The sequence below is a fragment of the Protopterus annectens genome, chromosome 5.part0, assembly GCF_019279795.1.
Source record: "Protopterus annectens isolate FY-2018-M chromosome 5.part0, PAN1.0, whole genome shotgun sequence".
In the NCBI taxonomy this organism is placed as follows: Eukaryota; Metazoa; Chordata; order Ceratodontiformes; family Protopteridae; genus Protopterus; species Protopterus annectens.
The window spans coordinates 95,893,065-95,920,026 of record NC_056735.1 but is presented as its reverse complement, the minus strand read 5'-3'; the positions used below and the strand labels follow the sequence as shown (position 1 = coordinate 95,920,026).

Below are 26,962 nucleotides of genomic sequence, written 5' to 3'. Positions count from 1 at the left end.
AGCACACCAAAAGGAAAAAACAACGAAGTAGGATCCACCAAAAAACAGTTTATTGCAGACTTCTCTCTCTCTGAAGTGCCAGAAAAATATACTCAGCTCTGTATATCTCCAGATAGCTTGAAGAGCACTCTGTCAGGACACAGGAAGGCTCCAGTAATGATATTATCATATATGTTTGTAGTGTCTATTACTTCTGTACATATAGTTAACAAATGGTCTTTCAGTTCTTTTGCTTCAACTTCAGTTCTAAACTGTATCAATATTCTTTTTTTGTTTGTCTCTAAAAAACCTGCACACCATATTCTGACCACGGATAAATATTTTTCTTTTGTTTATATGCACCCAAAAAAATTCCATGCCCTGCCCAGTCTCAAATATCAAGTCATAAAATGTCTCCTTATTAATTAAAATAAATGCTCTTATCTCATTTGCTTTGACACCCAAAGGTGCTATGATAGAGTCCCAAACCTCATACCTGTCCAAACTTTCTGTTTTACTGCTCACACATACTATATGCTTTTTTTGTTTCTTTTATTTCTGCTTTCTTCTTTGTTCCTTCTCCTACAGTTTGTACTTAGGTTTTTGTCTCTGGAACTTTCTCTGGCACAGTCTCTTCTTCTCCTTTTTCTTCTATTTTTTTTCATGGTGCCACTCCATGAAATTGCAATTTTCTAGTTCACTTTGGTTTACCATTTCTTACAAATAATCATCCTGCAACACCCCCCCTCGATTGTAGGGTCGTAATTATGCATTTTTCAGGGGTAACTGTCTCTCCTTCAAACTGTGTTCTCTGAAAGTTTTTCTCTGAATCCATCTCTGTTTCAGCTACAGTCTCCCTTTCCTGCAATATCATTGTTTTTTCTGCACCAAAATCATCAGAAAAAAACTTCTGGTAGCAATTCTACCACTTTAACTACATTTTCAGCAACTTTCACTCCAGTTTCAGCAAAGGCTGAATCAGCCATGTTTTCTTCCTTTCCCTTCTGGCTGCCTCCATGCCTGGACAGGAAACAGGAAGTCAGGATGTGTAACACACAAACTCTTCCCCATCTACCAAGAATAGGGGAAGTTCCCCAGTGCTGTAGCCAGTTTTTCCCTAGTAGTGTAAATACCAATTCGGGTCTTCCCTAAAAAAAGCCACTATCTTAGTGAGACTAACCTGGTCAACAACCGATAAATAAAAGATTCCTAGAAGTGGCAGAGAGTCAACATGTTGCGTACAGTTTCCACAAGATACCACATGTCCCTCTACAAATATATCTTAGCTGATTCTTTAGTTAGTTTCACACACACAAGTGTGTACCTGAGCAGGGTGGCATGGCAAACATTGTACTCTTTAGCGGAGGAGCTCAGGAACAAAACACTGAGCGCTCTTTTTTGGGCAGTTCCACTGGCATATAGGTGATAAAATCATGTTGTGACCCAAGTCCATTTATGGTGCTTGCTGGAGCTGGCCAGAAGGAGAAAGAACTGACAAGGCATTTTCATATCATCTTTCTCTGAGGGTGGGTAGGGATGGGAGTAGGGTTTTGGTCATACAGCTAACCCTTCCTGCTTCAAGGGGGATAAACAATTTCTGTCCTTTACCTATTATGTTCAGTTTTGGGTAGTTACAATGCAGAACATTATGGCTGTGCTTCCACAGGACACCTTAAATGGTGTCAGTGGAAATTACTTATGGCTTGTCATACATTAACACCTGGGGTCCACATGAGAGGTTCCTGTAGTTGTTGCTGTTTGGGTTTTCCTTAGTACTCCAATGTTTCACCAAGATGTTGGCCAAATCCTTGAAGGAGAAGTCTTGTCTGGTGTTCCTTCTATTGGCCATATCCAGGGGCTCTATTGATGCATTTCTTTTGTGGATTTTCCCTTGGATGCAGTCACTAGGGTGGCAATAAATTGTCCTGATCTTGGTTCAGAAAAAGACTTTTATTGAGCTAGACTTTCTCCACTGTCCATTTTCTTGCCCTTGGAGAGGGCATAGAATGTCTTAGCAATGGCCATCCAGGTAGCTGAGGGTGCAGCTCATAATCCAGTTCGGGGCTTGATGTTCTGCCACCATCTTCATGGTACCACCAGCACACCTGAGGATAGTGATAGTGCTATGGGCCGTGAGGTATCAGCAGGTTCAGGGTCACCATAAATTCACAGACCTCCTTTAGATGCTCACCCCTTTATATTGGATCATGAAGTGGTGGACCATTTTATTTTTTTTTCATTTTTATTTTATTTCCATTTGCCAATTTGGTAGGTGGGCTGGTCAAATTGACCTTTTCAGCCCCAGCCCAAGTTACAGAGTGACTTGATGGCTATTAATATGTTTACATTCAATACATTCAGTAAACAGTCAACTATCATTTAAAAGCAAGCAAGTGTGAAACATTGTGACAAATATACATCATTGTATACAGAGAGTATATACACAGTCATAAATCACTGTATACAGAGTCAGCCTATACACTCACACATAACAGTAATTCTAAATTTTGTAGATTGACAACCACACAGGTTTACAATAATTTATAGGATGACAACCCCACAGGTTTACAATAATTTATAGTATATAAAAGTTGTACTACATTAACTTTGTCATTTGGGGATTTGAAAAGCAAGGCTTTTCATCCAGAAAAAAGGAGGTCATTGTCCCACTGTACTCATCCCTCATTAGACCCATTATAGAGTACAACGCCCCGCTTGGTATGTACCTCACAAGACATCTGCAACAGCTGGAAAGGCCGCAGAAATACCTCACTAAAAGAATCACAGGCCTAAAGCAGATGCCCTATGCTAACCATCTAAAAAAACTCCAGCTATGCTCTGTGGCATATCGTCTACTCAGAGGTGATCTCTGCTTAACATAAAAGGCTATGTCAAACCCTGAGCTGTTGGACATGCTCCACTTAAAGAAATCCCAATCCCTCAGAGCCACACACTCCAGGTATCTAACCCTTGTCATCACAATGAACAAAACATGCTGGAAGGATAGGTTCCTGACCCAGAGACTCCCCATACTCTGGAATAGACTGCCCATACATGTCAAACAGAGCGCCTCCATGGCCCTCTTCAAAAGGAACCTTGATGATTGGATGGGAGACAGGAAATTCACCCCAGGGATCACATCAGTTGCCCTGCTAGACAGGGGTCCAGGGAAGTAAATACTGTGGGAAGAAATATCCAGAGAATTGTTATGGCTAGGCTTGTATAAGCTCTAGGGCCAATAGCCTAGTACTGACCTATGAACCTATGACCCTATGAACATGTGAACTAAATTTAGAAGAAAAATGAAAATGATCAAGAAAGGATTTTTTTTAAATGAAGCAAAAGTGGTTTTGTTGTGGATCCATATTTCTGGTACTAGTATGGAAATGCTATGCTCTCTGGTGTTTATTTTAAATTGAGGCTGAATAGGGTCATGTGCACCAGGGGTATATGCTTTATTAACGGGTAGTGTTTTGCATTTATGGTTAATTGTTATGCTCCAGACCAGAAGTGTATCCCTCACTGGTAAGATCAGAGCATAAACTAATCTCACTGGATATTCACATCCCGACCCCACCCCCTGCCCAGAAAACCACAGTGAAAAAACTTCTCTAAAGCTAATTTCACACTCCTCAAAACCGAGGTGGAATCCTTCAAAGCCCCCGGGCCTGTGGAAAATACGGCCCAAACCGCAGAATCCTTTATAAACGCATTCTATGAACACCTTCAGGAATGCATGAATCATGCAATCCCAAATAAAACCAAGACCCAATCCTCCAAAGGCAGACGCCATGTCTGGTGGACCCCAGCCATAAACAAACTATACAATAGAAGGAGGAAGTCACTACATGATAGAGCAAAATCCCAAAAAGGGAAGGCATCTCTGATCAGTATTAGCAAAAAACTACAGGCACTCATAAAATCGTCTAAGGCCAGCTTCGAGAGAAAAATTGCACAGGACACTAAGGATAATCACAAGGCTTTCTTTAGTTATGTTAGGAACCTGGGTGGTAATTCCCAGATATGCTCAGAATTAGTCGAAAATGACAAAAAATACACTGAACCCACAGACATTGCCAACATCCTAGCTGACAGGTTCAGTGCAAACTTCTCCCACCTCCCCACCAAAACGGCAAATATCTATCCCAGCAGAGTGCTGCCCCCCCTGACATCTCAGATGCTCAGGTAAGAGACACCCTCTCCAAAGCAAAAAACACAGCATCAATGGGACCAGGCGGTGTGCGGGCCAAGGTCCTACATGAACTCAAGAAGAGCTAAACCCAAACATAAAACTACTTTTCAATCTCAGCCTTACTACAGGATATGTACCCAAAGAGTGGCTGACAGAAACAGTGGTCCCTCTCCACAAAGGTGGTGCCTCAGCGGATCCTGGAAACTATCTCCCCATAAGCCTGACTAGCTTGGTCTGCAAGCTGTGGAAAGGATCATCATGGACCTATTAAATAAAAGATATTGGGGACCTACAGACACTGGATCCTACCCAGTTTGGCTTTGTTAAGCGTAGTTCCTGCCTCTTTTTCCTGGTTGATTTCTTTGAAACAGTCACTAAGGCCATTGGCGAGGGAAGGTGGTCCACACAGCCTACCTGGACCTCGCAAAAGCCTTTGATACAATACCCCACTCGGGCATTATAGATAAGCTCACCAGCTTAAATATAAACCCCTATGTCACTAGATGGGTTACAAACTGGCTCAAGGACAGAACCCACATGGTTAAAATTGCTGGTGCCATGTCAGACTCCAAACCAGTTACAAGTGGTATCCCACAAGGCTCAGTCCTGGGACCTCTCTTGTTCGGTATATACTTCTCGGAGGTATAGGCCAACACGGAAGGACTGTGGCTGTGAAGTTCGCAGATGACTGCAAACTGAACCATAATCGACTCTCCAACCGACTCAAGCATCCTCCAAAAGGGCCTCATAGAAACAGACAGCTGGTACCAGAGCCATGGCCTCAAACTAAACGCCAAAAAGTGTATAGTCATCCCCTTTGGCAAAAACAAAGTGCCCACAAATTACCACATAGGTGGTAATCCATTAAATACAGAAGAAGTAATTAGGGACCTGGGGACCCAAGTTAATAACAATCTCTCATGTGACAACCACGTGGCCAAAGTGGTTAGAAAAACATTTTATATAGCCCACCTAATCATGAAGGGATTCACATCTAGATCAGGGGAGGTCATCGTGCCTCTTTACTCATCCCTCATCAGGCCCATAATTGAGTACAATGCCCCTTTTGGGATGTACCTTACCAGACACCCGCAGCAACTGCAAAGACCCCAAAGGTACCTCACCAAGAGGATCAAAGGGCTCAAACAGATGCCATTCTGCCCGGTTAAGGAAACTCCAGCTCTACTCAATGGCATACCGCCTGCTCAGAGGCGATCTGTGCCTGATGTATAAAGCCATGTCCAACCCAGAATTAATGGACATGCTGCACCTCAGAAAATCCAAATCTCATCGAGCTACACGCTTGAGAGACTTGAACCTCAGCACTGAAATAAATAGGACATGCTGGAGGGACAGATTCATAACCCAGAGGCTCCCTTCACTCTGGAATAAAATCCCAGTCCAGGTTAGGCAGAGTCCCTCATTGACTCTCTTCAAGAGGAATCTTGATGAGTGGATGGGAGATCGTAGGTTTACCCCGGGTATCACTTCTGTGTTACTGTTAGACAGAGGCACAGTATACTAACCTCGAAAAAGGGCATAGCAAAATTAATTTAAAATGGGTGGCGAAAGCCAAACACACTCTGGCTAGGCTTCTAAATGGCCTAGGGCAGATAGACTAGTATGAACCTATAAACCTATGATTAAGCAAATTCAAGTGCTAAAACTAAAAACTGCCCAAACGGCCAATAACTACAATTTCTGGGCCAGAACCCCTCCTTATGTGGTAGACAGGTTACCTAGTGCTTACCACTCCCATTGATAAGCTTGAAGGCTTCCCTCCAACACAGAAAGCTTGGGGGGCTCAGAAGCTTACATACAGTCCTGGATACAGCAAATCTGAATATGGACTACACTAGTGACAGGAAAGGTAGGAAGCAGGCTCAGATTTTTTTTTTTTGTAATACAGAAAAGTAGCTAAAACAGCAGTAAAAACAATTCAAATGCAGTGCAAGTTAGCACAATTGAGTATGTAGCAATGTTAGACCAAACAGTTTAAAAATGCAATTAAATTAAAAATGACTAAAAACAAGTGCAGAAGGAGTCTATTAGGTAGAATGAGGTAAAGAGATGGGGCTGGGGGGAGTGTCCCAGATCAAATCTACAGTGGGGGGCAGGCAACTGCAGAAGCTTCCAAATTTAAACAAACAAGACAGGAATAGGGTGGGTAGGGGAAACCAACACCTTCAGCAGAGATCTGAAAAACTATACAGTGAAGCAAAAATAACAGTGCACAACTCTGAAGTCAGCCAGCAGTGATATAGAAGAAGTCAATCAACAATTACCAGTACACAATGGCACAACCAAAAGCACACCAAAAGGAAAAAACAACGAAGTAGGATCCACCAAAAAACAGTTTATTGCAGACTTCTCTCTCTCTGAAGTGCCAGAAAAATATACTCGGCTCTGTATATCTCCAGATAGCTTGAAGAGCACTCTGTCAGGACACAGGAAGGCTCCAGTAATGATATTATCATATATTTTTGTAGTGTCTATTACTTCTGTACATATAGTTAACAAATGGTCTTTCAGTTCTTTTGCTTCAACTTCAGTTCTAAACTGTATCAATATTCTTTTTTTGTTTGTCTCTAAAAAACCTGCACACCATATTCTGACCACGGATAAATATTTTTTTTTTGTTTATATGCACCCAAAAAAATTCCATGCCCTGCCCAGTCTCAAATATCAAGTCATAAAATGTCTCATTAATTAAAATAAATGCTCTTATCTCATTTGCTTTGACACCCAAAGGTGCTATGATAGAGTCCCAAACCTCATACCTGTCCAAACGTTCTTTTCTACTGCTCACACATACTATATGCTTTTTTTGTTTCTTTTATTTCTGCTTTCTTCTTTGTTCCTTCTCCTACAGTTTGTACTTAGGTTTTTGTCTCTGGAACTTTCTCTGGCACAGTCTCTTCTTCTCCTTTTTCTTCTATTTTTTTTTTCATGGTGCCACTCCATGAAATTGCAATTTTCTAGTTCACTTTGGTTTACCATTTCTTACAAATAATCATCCTGCAACACTCCCCCTCGATTGTAGGGTTGTAATTATGCATTTTTCAGGGGTAACTATCTCTCCTTCAAACTGTGTTCTCTGAAAGTTTTTCTCTGAATCCATCTCTGTTTCAGCTACAGTCTCCCTTTCCTGCAATATCATTGTTTTTTTTCTGCACCAAAATCATCAGAAAAAAACTTCTGGTAGCAATTCTACCACTTTAACTACATTTTCAGCAACTTTCACTCCAGTTTCAGCAAAGGCTGAATCAGCCATGTTTTCTTCCTTTCCCTTCTGGCTGCCTCCGTGCCTGGACAGGAAACAGGAAGTCAGGATGTGTAACACACAAACTCTTCCCCATCTACCAAGAATAGGGGAAGTTCCCCAGTGATGTAGCCAGTTTTTCCCTAGTAGTGTAAATACCAATTCGGGTCTTCCTTAAAAAAAGCCACTATCTTAGTGAGACTAACCTGGTCAACAACCGATAAATAAAAGATTCCTAGAAGTGGCAGAGAGTCAACATGTTGAGTACAGTTTCCACAAGACACCACATGTCCCTCTACAAATATATCTTAGCTGATTCTTTAGTTAGTTTCACACACTCGTGTGTGTACCTGAGCAGGGAGGCATGGCAAACATTGTACTCTTTAGCAGAGGAGCTCAGGAACAAGACACTGAGCGCTCTTTTTTGGGCAGTTCCACTGGCATATAGGTGATAAAATCATGTTATGACCCAGGTGACCCAAGTCCATTTGTGGTGCTTGCTGGAGCTGGCCAGAAGGAGATAGAACTGACAAGGCATTTTCTTATCATCTTTCTCTGAGGGTGGGTATGGATGGGAGTAGGGTTTTGGTCATACAGCTAACCCTTCCTGCTTCAAGGGGGATAAACAATTTCTGTCCTTTACCTATTATGTTCAGTTTTGGGTAGTTACAATGCAGAACATTATGGCTGTGCTTCCACAGGACACCTTAAATGGTGTCAGTGGATATTACTTATGGCTTGTCATACATTAACAGCTGGGGTCCACATGAGGGGTTCCTGTAGTTGTTGCTGTTTGGGTTTTCCTTAGTACTCCAATGTTTCACCAAGATGTTGGCCAAATCCTTGAAGGAGAAGTCTTGTCTGGTGTTCCTTCTATTGGCCATGTCCAGGGGCTCTATTGATGCATTTCTTTTGTGGATTTTCCCTTGGATGCAGTCACTAGGGTGACAATAAATTGTCCTGATCTTGGTTCAGAAAAAGACTTTTATTGAGCTAGACTTTCTCCACTGTCCATTTTCTTGCCCTTGGAGAGGGCATAGAATGTCTTAGCAATGGCCATCCAGGTAGCTGAGGGTGCAGCTCATAATCCAGTTCGGGGCTTGATGTTCTGCCACCATCTTCATGGTACCACCAGCACACCTGAGGATAGTGATAGTGCTATGGGCCGTGAGGTATCAGCAGGTTCAGGGTCACCATAAATTCACAGACCTCCTTTAGATGCTCATATTGGATCATGAAGTGGTGGACCATTTTATTTTTTTTCATTTTTATTTTATTTCCATTTGTCAATTTGGTAGGTGGGCTGGTCAAATTGACCTTTTCCTTCAGCCCAAGTTACAGAGTGACTTGATGGCTATTAATATGTTTACATTCAATACATTCAGTAAACAGTCAACTATCATTTAAAAGCAAGCAAGTGTGAAACATTGTGACAAATATACATCATTGTATACAGAGAGTATATACACAGTCATAAATCACTGTATACAGAGTCAGCCTATACACTCACTCATAACAGTAATTCTAAATTTTGTAGATTGACAACCACACAGGTTTACAATAATTTATAGGATGACAACCACACAGGTTTACAATAATTTATAGTATATAAAAGTTGTACTACATTAACTTTGTCATTTGGGGATTTGGTAAAAGCAAGGCTTTTCATCCAGAAAAAAGGAGGTCATTGTCCCACTGTACTCATCCCTCATTAGACCCATTATAGAGTACAACGCCCCATTTGGTATGTACCTCACAAGACATCTGCAACAGCTGGAAAGGCCGCAGAAATACCTCACTAAAAGAATCACAGGCCTAAAGCAGATGCCCTATGCTAACCATCTAAAAAAACTCCAGCTATGCTCTGTGGCATATCGTCTACTCAGAGGTGATCTCTGCTTAACATAAAAGGCTATGTCAAACCCTGAGCTGTTGGACATGCTCCACTTAAAGAAATCCCAATCCCTCAGAGCCACACACTCCAGGGATCTAACCCTTGTCATCACAATGAACAAAACATGCTGGAGGGATAGGTTCCTGACCCAGAGACTCCCCATACTCTGGAATAGACTGCCCATACATGTCAAGCAGAGGGCCTCCATGGCCCTCTTCAAAAGGAACCTTGATGATTGGATGGGAGACAGGAAATTCACCCCAGGGATCACATCAGTTGCCCTGCTAGACAGGGGTCCAGGGAAGTAAATACTGTGGGAAGAAATATCCAGAGAATTGTTATGGCTAGGCTTGTATAAGCCCTAGGGCCGATAGCCTAGTACTGACCTATGAACCTATGACCCTATGAACCTGTGAACTAAATTTAGAAGAAAAATGAAAATGATCAAGAAAGGATTTTTTTTAAATGAAGCAAAAGTGGTTTTGTTGTGGATCCATATTTCTGGTACTAGTATGGAAATGCTATGCTCTCTGGTGTTTATTTTAAATTGAGGCTGAATAGGGTCATGTGCACCAGGGGTATATGCTTTATTAACGGGTAGTGTTTTGCATTTATGGTTAATTGTTAGCTGGTGGTAGGCAAAATTAATTATTGAGAAGTATGTAGAGAGTACAGTGCTTGCAATTAAGTGCTACACGTATTGGATGGGTCTTTGCATATGATAACAGGTAGCAGTGGTATATGCAGTCATCAAAAAAAGGTTATGACTCAGTGCAATTTACATTGAGCCTTTAAAGTAGACTGGTTTTTCAATAGTTATTTAGAGCTATAAGTGATAGTGAATATTCCAGCTGTGTAAAGATAATATTTTGATAGTATGTTTTCAACAGTCCACAATATGGTGACTTGCAAATTTCTAAGTAAACTTTAAGTCAGTATGGACCTTTGAAATAGCTGTGGTTCATAAATTACAGATGTTATTCCAGGTAGATGACTATGTATTTCTCAACTTGTAAAGAGAAACTTTTGTTATTCCCAGGATGTGTTAAGAGTATGGGCCTGGTATTTGTTTGTCTGTGAAGTGTACTGAATAACCCTTTTTTAATGGGGATTTGCTAGGAGTTTATGGGAGTGGAACATCTGGCAAAGCTGTCGAAGTTGCTGTTGTGGATGTTTCTTTGTGTGTGATATTATTTATTGATCTCTGGAGTAAGAGATGATCTTATGTTGTTGGAGGTTTGCTGGTAATGGGTACTTAAGATGTTTGATTTATTACAGTGTGCTTTGGAAATGGACTTTGTTAGCCTTTTTCCTGAGATAAGTTTTGTGCCATGATGTACATGTGTTGTCAGAAGCCTATTTTTTCTAGTTTTTGTTTTTATAAGGATGTGATCAACTAGCCTGAAATGTTTGGCGCAAGTCAACAGATACTGTTTCTTTCAGGTCCCACTTGTCCACATTGGTATAGTTATAAGCTGTATTAGTATAGAAGGCAGATGTATTATATGCTGGTAGAAAGCCAGTTGTGCATTACATGTTATTCTGTTTGCATGTAAATTAATTTTTCTTTTATCTTTTTATTTGAGAAAAAAATTATTTTAACAACAATAACAATATAATTATATACAGTATTTACAAATTTAAAACAAAAATCACATTGGAAATTAAAATAGCGAAAATTTATTTTTCTCTATTATAGCTGACACTCATATGTTTAAATATACATATCCAATAATATTTTTAATTTAATCCAGTACTTGAAGTTGGGCAAATTCACATTTGTACTTCCAACATGTAACATTCATTTATTTTTGGTGTTCAGTTAATATAACTAATTCAAATAACACATTAAACTAGGATTAGATTTAAAATTCGAGTTAATGGTGATTATCTCCTTTTCGATTGCTAGTACTGTCCGCAGTAAGAGATATTCTGAAGTATTTATACATTTAAGAACTGGAGCACTTGTTAATATCAAAGTTTCTGTAAGTACACATTTTTCATTCCAAAACACTTTAAAGAATGACTGAATGTCTTTACAGGATTTAACGTTTTTTTTTTTCACATTTTAAAAATATATACTAGGCTGCTATTAAAATGTGATCACATTTACAACATTTAACTTCATTAGTTTTACAATTCATACTGTTTTTATGAGGTTAATGTATAGTCTGTGAAACAACTTTCCAAAAGAAGATGGATATTGTTGACTTATGAATTTCAAAATTAAGTGCGTTGTATCTTTATTGGTAATGTCTTAAAGACTGAAATGAGTAATAAAATCCTAATATCTATACTACATTTAATATTAAGATCAACATTTAACCTGTAAAGTTTTGATGAAGATGGTTATATATATTCCACATTATTCATTATTAAAAGATAAAATTCTAATAACTTTGGATGTCTCCATGCGAGTCTCTGGCATCAAGTTCTTTTTTCTTTAAGTTTTGAGCATATACTTAGGACTATTGTCTTGTTTTATGAATTGCATTGTTTCATCCTTGATCCCCCATTTCAGATACGTTTATCCCACAAGCACTCAGACCAGTGTATAAAATTATTTAGCTTTAATTTTAACATTTTGTTGTGAATATTGCTGTCAGAAAACCCATTTATGTTTGCTGTGGGGAATAAAGTAAACTGTGTTTAATAACAGAGTTTTTTAAATATTTTTAAATATTTTAATATCAAGTTAATGTAGTCTGATTTTGGTAATTTCTTTGGAAGAAAGTTAATATATTTTTTAAAATATTTTAACATCAAATTAATATATTCTGATTTTGCTGATGTCTTTGGAAGAGCTTTAATATAGTTTTAAAATATTTTAATATCAAGTTAATGTATTCTGATTTTGTTGATTTCTTTGGAGGATCATTAATGCAATTTTTGACTACCCATAGCATTTTGTTATTTAAATTTTCTAATGTTGAGAGAATAGGTTTGAGGTTTCATTCTTCACATATAATTGTGTGAATCCTTTTCCACTGAGCATAGGATCATACGATCATAGAAGGTTACTAGGCTAATGACCCTAGTGCCCTTACAAACCTAGCCAAGTTTTATCCTTATTTGCATGATCAGTACCTGTCACCCCTGTCCAAGAGGGACATAGGTAGAACCGCTGGGGTGAATTTATGGTTACCCATCCAAACGTCCAGATTGTGTTTGAAGAGGGACAATGAGGTGCTTTGCTTGATATGAATTGGGAGTTTATTCCAAAGGTGTGGTAATCTCTGGGAGATAAATCTGTCCCTCCAGCAAGTTCTATTAAGGTTAAGTCCATTAGAGCGAGTAGCCTGTGTACCATTTAACTTATGGATATGCAGCATTTCCAATAAAGCAAAGTCAACAATCACCTTATATGCAAGGCAGAGATCACCTCTGAGTAGTCTGTATGAAACAGAATAAATTGACATTGATTTCAGACAATCCTCATAGCACAGATGCTGAAGACCTTGAATTTTCCTTGCGAGGAATCTTTGTGGTCTCTCCAGTCGCTACAGGTGCTTGGAAAGGTACATACCTTGTTGGGAGTAGGGAGGGTGGATTAATGGCTAAGATGATCTGGTCTGAGTGCTTGTGGGATAAACGTATCTGAAATGGGGGATCAAGGATGAAATATTGCAATTCAGAAAACAAGACAATAGTCCTAAGTATATGCCCAAAACTAAGGTGTTTGCCTTACAAACACAAGGTGCAGGGTTTGAGTCTCACAAGGGATAATTGGCTAGGCTTAAAATGGCTCACAAGGGCAGTTAGCTTAGTACTAAACTATGAACCTACCAAAAGGGGCATTGTGCTCAGTTATTGGCCTGATAAGGAAAGAGTGCAGAGAGGTTATAACTTCTTTTTTGTTCTGGATGCAGTGCCCTTTCTTATGAGATGAGCAATATAGAATGCCCTTCCTACCAGTGTGGAGACATGGTGGTCACAGTAAGACTGCTGTCAACCTGTGTGCCCAGGTCCCTCACCATTATTCTCCAACTGGAATAAACTGGTTTTAAGAGTTGATGCCACTGCATAGTTTTCTATATTCGGAAACCCAATACCTCCTCTATCCCATGATCTGATATGATTAATGTAGCCAGCTCTAGGCTTGGTGGGATACCATAGGAAATGTAACAATTCTTTATTAGGTTTCTTATTTATCATTTTATCTGGTATAAAAGCTGTTTATTGTATAATGTACAATACTTTCCACTTCCTTATTTTATGTCTGCCTCCTTTGAAGTGCTCAGGTTTGTATTCTGGAAGTTGTCTCTCGCTTCCAGTTATGGTCATTTCTGACAGAAAGATCTTAAAATGACTTTGAGGCTGTGATGTGTAAACGGCCTTAGTTATTTATTTATTTAATTTTCCATAGGGATTGTATCTCTGATGACTACTCACTGTTTTCTTTCCAAATCTACTTACTTAGGGTTCCTTAAACCAGGGGTCTGCAACCTCCACTATTAAAATAGCCATTTTTGGCCCCTCTCCCACCAAATAAAATTCATTGGGAGCCACAAAACCTATTTGATTCCTAAAATGAAGATAACACAGTGTATAAAGTTTTATATATAGTTATTATATTAAATATAAAAGAACTGCGTTTATAAGAGCAATATTTAAAATCCGTCCCTATTTTTGTTCCTTTGTTGGGATTGGTTGATCTCTATATGTGTGTGTGTGTGTGTGTGTGTGTGTGTGTGTGTGTGTGTGTGTATGTATGTATGTATGTTGCATTTCTCAACCTCTTAGAACAAGAAATCTGGAAAAAGCCATAAATAATGGGGCACAAAGGCCCAAGAGTAGGGATACTTTTTAAATATTGCTCTTACAAACTTAGAAAGTTGATAGAATAATAGATTTTGCATTACCATTAATTTTCTGAAGGGTATGGAGTCTGAAACTCAAAATCTACACAGTTGAGAGGTATGTGTGTGTGTGTGTGTGTGTGTGTGTGTGTGTGTGTGTGTGTGTGTGTGTGTGTGTGTGTGTGTGTGTGTGCGTGTGTGTGTGTGTGTGTGTGTGTGTGTGTGTGTGTGCGCGTGTGCGCGTGTGCGCATGTGTGCGTGTGTGTGTGTGTGTGTGTGTGTCTGTGTATATGTGGAAAATGTATGTTAACAGAATCCATTTTATTCTAGCAAGTTTCTGTTTATAAAAGCAATATTTAAAGTCTGTCCCTATTTTTGCTCCTTTGTTCCTCTTTATTTGTGACTCTGTCCAGATTTCTTATGGTAAGAGTTTGAGAGGTAAGAGAGGTACAGAAACCTTTCAGGAGATGCTGTTGCTGCCAGGGCATCACTCCACTGGTGTCAGTGTGTGTGGAGTTCTTGGCAACAGAAACAGTGTTATTCTAGCAAGTTTCTAAGTTTATTAGAGCAATATTTAAAGTCCGTCGCTCAATCACTCTGTGTATGTGTGTGTTGTGCAGCAGAGTGGCCATTATTTTTCAAAACTACAGGGAGCCACTGCAGAGGGGGTGGAAAAGCCATATTCGACTCCAGAGCCGCAGTTTGCAGACCCCTGCCTTAAACCAATGTCTTATCTTTTTGCTGTTTTTTGTGGCGGCTCAAAAAATGGATGAGTGAATGACTTTAGTTGCACTGCATGATCCCCCACTTCAGATAACCTGTAACAACACCCCCAATTCTGATACATTGTAACAGCACCTGATCCCCCACTTCTGATACATTGTAACAGCACCTGATCCCCCACTTCAAATACACTGTAACAACACCCCCACTTCTGATACATCGTAACAGCACCTGATCCCCCACTTCAGATGCACTGTAACAACACCCCCATTTCTGATACATTATAACAGCACCTGATCCCCCACTTCAGATACACTGTAACAACACCCTCACTTCTGATACATTGTAACAGCACCTGATCCCCCACTTCAGATACACTGTAACAACACCCCCACTTCTGATACATTGTAACAGCACCTGATCCCCCACTCCAGATACACTGTACCAGCATCCGATCCCCCACTCCAGATACACTGTACCAGCATCCGATCCCCCACTTCAGATACACTGTTACAACACCCCCACTTCTGATACATTGTAACAACACCTGATACCCCACTACAGATACACTGTACCAGCATCCGATCCCCCACTCCAGATACACTGTACCAGCATCCGATCGCCTACTCCAGATACACTGTACCAGCATCTGATCACCCACTTCAGATACACTGTACCAGCATCCGATCCCCCACTCCAGATACACTGCAACAACACCCCCACTTCTGATACATTGTAACAGCACCTGATCCCCCACTTCAGATACACTGTAACAACACCCCACTTCTGATACATTGTACCAGCATCCGATCCCCCACTCCAGATACACTGTACCAGCATCCAATCCCCCACTTCAGATACACTGTACCAGCATCTGATCCACCACTCCAGATACACTGTACCAGCATCCAATCCCCCATTTCAGATACACTGTAACAACACCCTCACTTCTGATACATTGTAACAGCACCTGATCCCCCACTTCAGATACACTGTAACAACACCCCCACTTCTGATACATTGTAACAGCACCTAATCCCCCACTCCAGATACACTGTACCAGCATCCGATCCCCCACTTCAGATACACTGTACCAGCATCCGATCCCCCACTCCACATACACTGTACCAGCATCCGATCCCCCACTTCAGATACACTGTAACAACACCCCCACTTCTGATACATTGTAACAGCACCTTATCCCCCACTTCAGATATACTGTAAAAACACCCCCACTTCTGATACATTGTAACAGCACATGATCCCCCACTTCAGATACACTGTAACAACACCCCCACTTCTGATACATTGTAACAGCACCTGATCCCCCACTCCAGATACACTGTACCAGCATCCGATCCCCCACTTCAGGTACCTTATAGCAGCACCTGATCCTCCATTTCAATTACACTGTGGCAGCACCCTATCTCCCACTCCAGATACACTGTAACAACACCCCCACATCTGATACATTGTAACAGCACCTGATCCCCCACTTCAGATACCCTGTAGCAGCACCTGATCCCCCACTTCAGATACCCTGTGGCAGTACCTGATCCCCACTTCAGATACCCTGTGGCAGCACCTGATCCCCCACTTCTAATACCCTATGGCAGCACCTGATCCCCCACTTCAGATACATTGTAACAGCACCTGATCCCCCAGTTCAGATGCACTGTTACGGCACCTGGTCTCCCACTTCAAAATTATTTCTTCAGGCTGTATCTGTTGTTCATCCCATTTGTCTCAGGTAATGAAAGGGAGTCGGTACCCAAAGATACATCCTTGTGGACAAATAATTGCATTTCATTCTGTCAGCATCATATTGGTTCTCCCTTTCTAAGGTGGTGTATTGGTAGCTGTTTCATGAATTTGCTAATGGTGCATACACCTGATCACACTGTAGCTTGGGTCGGCATTTTAGGAGCATTGTTTTCCTTGGCAGGAGTTTCCTTCAGAGCATTCTGTCATGAGCAATTGTAACAGCCCATCTGTTTTCCCTCTATAACACACATTACTGTTTCTCATTCTGTGTCATTAGTACCACACAGTGCAAGCGTCTTCTCAGAATTAGTGTAGCTAGGCGAGTAAACATCATATCTGTGCATGTTCTGGAGGTACTTCTGTAGGAGATCCTTTAACCTCCTCCCATCCTTGTAGACATATGTAGTCATATTACATTATTAGAAAGTAGGGGAGTAGCAGAAATGATTTATGGCAGGTCAAGTCTCAGCACTGTTGTTGCTGTAGAAGGAGTTGATGCCAGAAGGGGGACACCGAGCAAACAGCTCCCGCGACTGTGACCATGAGCTGAGATATATAGCTCTGTGAGGAGTGAATGGCAACTGTGATTCAAGTAGTAGGATGTCCTTCAGGAGTCTCTTTCAGAAAACTGCAGATATTTGGACTGTTTATATAGCTATGCATTTTTGTTGCTACCATGAGATCAGATCTGTTTTGATTAAAATGCTCAAGATATTCAGATGAAACGTCAGTGATTTAATAGGTGTGATATAAAATCCTGCGATAATTAGTTGCAGGAGTAGCAACTTGAAAAAATAGTCAGCGGTAGTTGTCGCTACAGTTTTCCAGTCCTCTGAATGAAAGTGAGCAAAACAATGTTGGCAAAGAAAAGCAACACAGTGGTCACAAAGCAGAAGCAGTGAGGAGACGAAGGACATCAGGACGTGGCTCATAGTTGGGGCTCAAATTCAAATTTATTAAAATGCTTAATGTAAAAGTAAGCAATACGACATCACCAAACTATATTAAAAACTGTTTAGAACAATAGTATTGGCTGTGGCATATAAAGGAACTGAGAACGATCGGGATAGCTGCATCCCCAGACAAGTTGCTTCATTTCTCTGTTCTACCCTGGGGCTTTTCTTAGACAGTCTTCTTTAAGGGCTTATAAAGATTCATTTATACATGCCTTTGAGTTGGGTGGCATGATCTTAGGACTCAACTACAAAAAATGGCTGTTTTTCTCTGTCTAGGCTAAGACATGAAGCAGTAGCAGAAGAAAATAAACAGAGTGAAGAAGTGCTATTGGATTATATGATGGAGTGGGACAGCACTTATTGTCTGCATTAAAACTGTATCATTTAACAAACCTGTTGCCATGTTTCATGTTATTGGATTATGTGATGGGGTGGGGCAGCGCTTATTGTCTGCATTAAAACTGTATCATTTAACACTTAAACCTATTACTTTGTTTCATAAACCTAAGTGTGTATGTATGTTTTAATCAACACACTGATGTATTGCAGATTACACAGACTTTAAACTTCTGGGTCCGTAAAGCCTGTGAAATTGAAACGAATGCTGTTGCCATTGAGAGAGTTTGTGAATACTCTGGAATGAAAAAAGAGGTAATGTATCTCATTAGTTATCCACATCATATTTATGGAATTGTTAATGAATAATTCAGTCATCTTTCTGTTTAATAGATTTTTAAGCATTTTGTAAAACATTCTTTGTGGACTTCTAAAAGACACAGAACAGTACAACTAACAAGAACATCACAGTGAAAGATGCATGACTGTCAGTGTCTAACCTTTGACTAAGACTCCCCCAACTAGTCAAAAAAATGTCATCAGCAAGATGAAAACATGTAAGTATCCATTGTTTTTTTTACAGTTGCTAAGACCCTGTTCTTTGCCACCCCATGTATGGGGCTGTAATACCTGCGGCCACACAATTAAGTTATTAACTACACGGTCAGCAGAGCTTAAAGAAAATTATATTCCAAACCTAGAAGCAATCTCTGTTAAAAAAGTACTGTTGTTGACATCAGGGATGACATTTTTTGACATCACATGGCAGATCAATATATATCTATCAGATTCTGTTGTTGTGTAGTAGTTGTATTACTTGTGAAGTACAATGTCTCCACCATCTAAATCTGCTGTCTAATAGATTTGTATTCCTCTGCATAGCCAGCTTCCAGGTAGCACCCTTCTTTAGGATCGGTGTTATAAGTTCACATTGTAATAGTGTTCACTGGATGTCTCAGACATATGTTTGTTACAGCCATTCTTGCTGACCAGCTCCCTATTGGAATCTCAAGACTTGGGGGATCACTGGATGTCTCAGACACCATGTGTTTGTTACAGCCATGCCTGCTGACCAGCTGCCTATTGGAATCTCAAGACTCGGGGGATCACTGGATGTCTCAGACACCATGTGTTTGTTACAGCCATGCCTGCTGATTAGCTGCCTATTGAAATCTCAAGACTCGGGGGATCACTGGATGTCTCAGACACATGTGTTTGTTACAGCCATACATGTTGACCAGCTGCCTATTGGGAGGATTGAGGGCATTTATAGTAAGGCCAAAACTCTCACATAATCAAGTTTGTCATTGTGGGGCCTCCAGCACTGTGTCCACACCTTTATGTGCTTCCATTCACACACTGTTAAGAGTTACCAGCTTGGGTTGACAAAATCCTTCATTCCTGGTTATGGCCAGTTTCTGCTTATGCGGAGATGATCAGCTGACTGAAACCGCCTCCTTTTTAGTAAAGAATTGAGGAGCACCAGACTGGGGAAGGGCACTGGACACTAGATGAGCCAGCTATGGCTGTGATGCTTGGTAGTGTATGTTACAACTGGGTTATGTCAGATGGTATCGGCTATTTGCATTCAGTTGTATTTGGGATATTTTTTTTACTTGTGATCAAAATTTTTTGTAAGAGGTTGTTTGCCTGAGTTCAAAAGGGATAGAGTCTCAAGTTATAAGCCTTAGTACAGGGAAAGCAGGGATGTTTACACCGAAGCTTTGTTTTAGGGGCACAAAATGTTATGCACTATACAAGAGAAAGAGGATGTTTGCCTGAGTTCAAAAGGGATAGAGTCTCAAGTTATAAGCCTTAGTACAGGGAAAGCAGGGATGTTTACACCAAAGCTTTGTTTTAGGGGCACAAAATGTTATGCACTATACAAGAGAAAGAGGATGTCTACATGTGAGAGCTACATGCTAGCTTGACGTTTACAGTCCTCATCTGACAGGCCCCTCATCTTCTCCATATTGCTGGCTTACCAGAGTTCCTGCCACCCACTCTGGGCTTCCACATCCTTAATTATACTGGTCACATGATGTTTATTTCTCTTGCCGACTATCTTCCTAATAATACTTTGTCCCTCCCTGCATATACTGGTCACATGATGTTTATTTCTCTTGCCGACTATCTTCCTAATAATACTTTGTCCCTCCCTGCATATACTGGTCACATGATGTTTATTTCTCTTGCCGACTATCTTCCTAATAATACTTTGTTCCTCCCTGCATATACTGGTCACATGATGTTTATTTCTCTTGCCGACTATCTTCCTAATAATACTTTGTCCCTCCGTGCATATACTGGTCACATGATGTTTATTTCTCTTGCCGACTATCTTCCTAATAATACTTTGTCCCTCCCTGCATGTCTTTCTGTTCTACTTCGTAAGACTAAACTCTCTTCACCGTTACCTTCTGTCACTGCCCCGTAGTTACAACTGTGCACCACATTACAGGGTATTGCTGTGTTGGCTTCTCACTTCTGGAAGACTAAAGGCCCCTCTCACTCCCCTTTCCATCCCTCTCCTCGCATTATTTTACTACCCAGTGGTTATTCTTCTCTTTCTTCTGTCCTTTGTTTTCCCCACATTCCCATTCCATCCTGTGTATCAGCACTGTGCAGCTACCAGCACAATGTCCTTTGTTTCATCTGTTGACGACTCTTTAAGTTCCCTGTTTGTCTAAAAAATAAGCACAATAACCAAATCATCCCTTCCTTCATCAACATCTTCCCTCCAGCATCCCTAAAACCTTTTCCCCAAGGTTTCACCATTCCTCTGTAATCCCACCACATGTGCAGTGGTCCACTCTTTCTTCCCAAGACTTCACTAACTCATGCAACTGGTTCCATCTTTCTGGCTGTACCCTTACCAGTGTGACATCATCTCCACAACAAGCAGTTATGCATGTCTCTACTGGCCCCACCCATTTTATTGTTACAGTTCTTTTCCACACCTTTTTCTAAAACCCTGGTTCATCCAGCATTGGCTAACATCTTTACATTCCCTGCCTTTCTTCCTCTTTCAGCCCTGGATGTCTGTGTCTCTCTGTATCCATATATATTTGCACTATCCTGTTCTCCACCGCCGGAGCGCTCCCTTTTCTTCTCCAAACAACTGTTGGTTTCCTCCTCTTCTTTCCTTCCTGTTTCTCAAGCCTCCCCCGTCTCCCCTTCAGTGACAGAATTTAGGAATGGTTTCCCAACTCTCTTAACTAGCTCTTTTTTCTGTTCACCTTTCTACTTGTCCTACATAGCTTCTAACCTGCAATTTGTGAAAAGGTGTTTCCCAGGCAGGGCCCAATAATATAGAATCATCTTCCAGGTGAAGTAAGAAAACAACAAACACAGTAGCTTTATGGCTAAACTAAAAGAACATGTACTTAATGAATCTAATGAAGGATAAAATGTACATAAATTAACTTTGTTCTTTTAAGTCTGCCTAAGCGCAAACATGCCATGTTTAATTTTACTGTATATAAAACCACTGAATGTATACACCTTTATTGTAAATGTAAATATTCCTGTTAACATCCATGTTTTGCCTTTATTCTGCTCCTTGGGAGTCTGGGTCATGGCTGAAGAGGGTCAGTTGGCCAGTTCACTTATCCAGTTGTCAAATAGTAATAAATAAAAAAGTAAATAGATGTTAAAAGCTAGCTTTCCTTTCCCATATCACCTTCTTCTCCCATTTAACCCAGCCCTACTGCCTGTACTGCCAATTCCCATGTATGTTAGCTTCACTGCGGCCACACAAAGGTTCCCTTGCACACTTCTCGCTGGCACTCATTCTCACTTTCCCAGTGCTAAGCTCCTTACGTTTCCACATATCTCTAACACAAACCTTTTGGATCCTCCTCACCCCCCACTGCTGTGGCAGTGTTGGAATATGCCCCGCAAAGTACAATACCAGTGAGGTATTTTAGGTTTATACATAGACTACCTTCACAACATTAATAGCTGTAAATATTTCAGGGTTGTGAGCTAACAATATCACCAGCTCGTAACAATATCCTTTCACTGATGCAACCTCTAGAACTCATCAGTTGAAGTTATTGTTGAAATATGCATGCCAAGAACATTGATGGATTTAGGATAAATCTCATTTTCTTAAATTTTAGCACTAACCTCAATGTTCTGCACTTTATCTAATATTCACCTTCCAGTTGTTAACCTAAATTGCCACACAGTGACTCAAGTCCTTTACATTACCCAAATAAATAGTTTCCACACCTCTCTGTGTGTCCTTACCAACACTCCTAACTATGTTTAATTTCTACTTTTTTGCACTTAAATTTCCATTTCCTGAAATCGGTTTTAAGTCACTCTGACTTTATTACTTTGCACTTTACTTTCTTCCTTTCCAGGTAATTTTACACCTCCCTAGCTTTAGTTTGTTCTGCATTACCATAGGGAGATGGGGGGGGGGGAGTGGACGACTGCAGGCAGTAATGCAGGAGTAGAAAATGGACATTACTTAGTAATACATTGTAACAGTGTAATACAAGGAGTCTGGGTAGGGAGATGGGGAGCTGCAGGCAGCCATACAGGAGGAGAAGGTGGGCATTACTTAGTAATACAATGTAACAATGTAATACAAGGAGTCTGGGTAGGGAGATGGGGAGCTGCAGGCAGCCATACAGGAGGAGAAGGTGGGCATTACTTAGTAATACAATGTAACAATGTAATACAAGGAGTCTGGGTAGGGAGATTGGGACCTGCAGGCAGTGATACAGGAGGAGAAGGTAGGCATTACTTAGTAATACAATGTAACAGTGTAATACAAGGAGTCCAGGTAGGGAGATTGGGACCTGCAGGCAGTGATACAGGAGGAGAAGGTGGGCATTACTTAGTAATACAATGTAACAATGTAATACAAGGAGTCCGGGAGCTGCAGGCAGTCATAAGGGAGGAGAAGGTGGGCATTACTTAGTAATACAATGTAACAGTGTAATATAAGGAATCTGTGTAGGGAGATGGGGACCTGCAGGCAGTCATACAGGAGGAGAAGGTGGGCATTACTTAGTAATACAATGTAGCAATGTAATACAAAGAGTCTGGGTAGGGAGATGGGGAGCTGCAGGCAGTGATACAGGAGGAGAAGGTGCGCATTACTTAGTAATACAATGTAACAATGTAATACAAGGAGTCTGGGTAGGGAGACGAGGAGCTGCAGGCAGTCATACAGGAGGAGAAGGTGGGCATTACTTAGTAATACAATGTAACAATGTAATACAAGGAGTCTGGGTAGGGAGATTGGGACCTGCAGGCAGTGATATAGGAGGAGAAGGTAGGCATTACTTAGTAATACAATGTAACAATGTAATACAAGGAGTCCAGGTAGGGAGATTGGGACCTGCAGGCAGTGATACAGGAGGAGAAGGTGGGCATTACTTAGTAATACAATGTAACAATGTAATACAAGGAGTCCGGGAGCTGCAGGCAGTCATACAGGAGGAGAAGGTGGGCATTACTTAGTAATACAATGTAACAGTGTAACATAAGGAATCTGTGTAGGGAGATGGGGACCTGCAGGCAGTCATACAGGAGGAGAAGGTGGGCATTACTTAGTAATACAATGTAGCAATGTAATACAAAGAGTCTGGGTAGGGAGATGGGGAGCTGCAAGCAGTGATACAAGAGGAGAAGGTGTGCATTACTTAGTAATACAGTGTAACAACGTAATACAAGGAGTCTGTGTAGGGAGATGGGGACCTGCAGGCAGTGATACAGGAGGAGAAGGTGGGCATTACTTAGTAACGCAATGTAACAATGTAATACAAGGAATCTGTGTAGGGAGATGGGGAGCTGCAGGCAGTCATACAGGAGGAGAAGGTGGGCATTACTTAGTAACGCAATGTAACAATGTAATACAAGGAATCTGTGTAGGGAGATGGGGAGCTGCAGGCAGTCATACAGGAGGAGAAGGTGGGCATTACTTAGTAATACAATGTAACAGTGTAATACAAGGAGTCTGGGTAGGGAGATGGGGAGCTGCAGGCAGTGATACAGGAGGAGAAGGTGTGCATTACTTAGTAATACAATGTAACAGTGTAATACAAGGAGTCTGGGTAGGGTGATGGGGAGCTGCAGGCAGTCGTACAGGAGGAGAAGGTGGGCATTACTTAGTAATACAATGTAACAATGTAATACAAGGAGTCTGTGTAGGGAGATGGGGAGCTGCAGGCAGTGATACAGGAGGAGAAGGTGGGCAATACTTAGTAATACAATGTAACAATGTAATACACGGAGTCTGGGTAGGGAGATGGAGACCTGCAGGCAGTGATGCACGAGGAGAAAGTGGGCATTACTTAGTAATACAATGTAACAATGTAATACAATGAGTATGGATAGGGAGATGAGGAGCTGCAGGCAGTGATGCAGGAGGAGAAAGTGGACATTACTTAGTAATACAATGTAACAATGTAATACAAGGAATCTGTGTAGGGAGATGGGGACCTGCAGGCAGTGATGCACGAGGAGAAAGTGGGCATTATTAAGTAATACAATGTAACAATGTAATACAAGGAGTCTGGGTAGGGAGATGGGGACCTGCAGGCACTGATACAGGAGGAGAAGGTGAGCATTACTTAGTAATACAGTGTAACAGTGTAATACAAGGAGTCTGGGTAGGGAGATGGGGACCTGCAGGCAGTCATACAGGAGGAGAAGGTGGGCATTACTTAGTAATACAATGTAACAATGTAATACAAGGAGTCTGGGTAGGGAGATGGGGAGCTACAGGCAGTGATACAGGAGGAGAATGTGGGCATTACTTAGTAATACAATGTAACAGTGTAACATAAGGAATCTGTGTAGGGAGATGGGAACCTGCAGGCAGTCATACAGGAGGAGAAGGTGGGCATTACTTAGTAATACAGTGTAACAATGTAATACAAGCAGTCTGGGTAGGGAGACTGGGAGCTGCAAGCAGTGATACAGGAGGAGAAGGTGCGCATTACTTAGTAATACAATGTGACAATGTAATACACGGAGTCTGGATAGGGAGATGGGGAGCTGCAGGCAGTGATACAGGAGGAGAAGGTGGGCATTACTTAGTAACACAATGTAACAGTGTAATACAAGGAGTCTGGGTAGGGAGATGGGGACCTGCAGGCAGTGATACAGGAGGAAAAGGTGGGCATTACTTAGTAATACAATGTAACAATGTAATACAAGAAATCTTTGTAGGGAGATGGGGAGCTATAGGCAGTGATACAGGAGGAGAAGGTGGGCATTAATTAGTAATACAATGTAACAATGTAATACAAGGAATCTGGGTAGGGAGATGGGGAGCTACAGGCAGTGATACAGGAGGAGAAGGTGGGCATTACTTAGTAATACAATGTAACAATGTAATACAAGGAGTCTGGGTAGGGAGATGGGGACCTGCAGGCAGTCATACAGGAGGAGAAGGTGGGCATTACTTAGTAATACAATGTAACAATGTAATACAAGGAGTCCAGGAAGGGAGATGGGGACTTGCAGGCAGTCATACAGGAGGAGAAGGTGGGCATTACTTAGTAACACAATGTAACAATGTAATACAAGGAATCTGTGTAGGGAGATGGGGACCTGCAGGCAGTCATACAGGAGGAGAAGGTGGGCATTACTTAGTAATACAATGTAACAATGTAATACAAAGAGTCTGGGTAGGGAGATGGGGACCTGCAGGCAGTCATACAGGAGGAGAAGGTGGGCATTACTTAGTAATACAATGTAACAATGTAATACAAGGAGTCTGGGTAGGGAGGTGGGGACCTGCAGGCAGTGATACAGGAGGAGAAGGTGGGCATTACTTAGTAATACAATGTAACAATGTAATACAAGGAATCTGTGTAGGGAGATGTGGACCTGTAGGCAGTGATACAGGAGGAGAAGGTGGGAAATACTTAGTAATACAATGTAACAATGTAATACAAGGAGTCTGGGTAGGGAGATGGGGACCTGCAGGCTTGATACAGGAGGAGAAGGTCCGCATTTAGTAATACAATGTTACAATGTAATACAAGGAGTCTGGGTAGGGAGATGGGGACCTGCAGGCAGTGATACAGGAGGAGAAGGTGGGCATTACGTAGTAATACAATGTAACAGTGTAATACAAGGAGTCTGGGTAGGGAGATGGGGAGCTGCAGGCAGTCATACAGGAGGAGAAGGTGGGCATTACTTAGTAATACAATGTAACAACATAATACAAGGAGTCTGTGTAGGGAGATGGGGACCTGCAGGCAGTCATACAGGAGGAGAAGGTGGGCATTACTTAGTAATACAATGTAACAATGTAATACAAGGAGTCTGGGTAGGGAGATGGGGAGGTGGAGGCAGTGATACAGGAGGAGAAGGTGGGCATTATTTAGTAATACAATGTAACAATGTAATACAAGGAGTCTGGGTAGGGCGGTTGGGACCTGCAGGCAGTGATACAGGAGGAGAAGGTGGGCATTACTTAGTAATACAATGTAACAATGTAATACAAGGAGTCTGGGTAGGGAGATGGGGACCTGCAGGCAGTGACACAGGAGGAGAAGGTGGGCATTACTTAGTAATACAATGTAACAATGTAATACAAGGAGTCTGGGTAGGGAGATGGGGACCTACAGGCAGTGATACAGGAGGAGAAGGTGGGCATTACTTAGTAATACAGTGCAGCAGTGTAATACAAGGAGTCTGGGTAGGGAGATGGGGACCTGCAGGCAGTGACACAGGAGGAGAAGGTGGGCATTACTTAGTAATACAATGTAACAATGTAATACAAGGAGTCTGGGTAGGGAGATGGGGACCTACAGGCAGTGATACAGGAGTAGAAGGTAGGCATTACTTAGTGATACAGTGTAGCAATGTAATATAGCATATTGACACAAATACACTTTGCTTGTGGTAGATTACTCTCTGTAATATTGTCTTAATAAGCTCACCTTTCTTCTAAATGCAGATCCCACTGATTGTTTCTCTTGACTGGCTAAAGCCAGAAATAACTCATTATGAAGTACTACTTCCTTGGATATAACATAATCAGCTCAGACTAACAAAAATTGGAAGTGGAGTAGCAATAAT

The 26,962-nt window shown here is 41.3% G+C and overlaps 1 protein-coding gene across 1 annotated transcript in view; it reads left to right on the top strand.

The window, feature by feature from the left end:
• The window catches only part of LOC122802503 (multidrug resistance-associated protein 1-like), a 1,262,326-nt gene that overhangs the window by 1,093,949 nt on the left and 141,415 nt on the right, over positions 1 to 26,962 (top strand). The window contains exon 23 of the mRNA XM_044072155.1: positions 18,119 to 18,220. Within this exon, the coding sequence (XP_043928090.1) occupies positions 18,119 to 18,220 (102 nt within the window). The remainder of the gene's footprint in view (positions 1 to 18,118; positions 18,221 to 26,962) is intronic.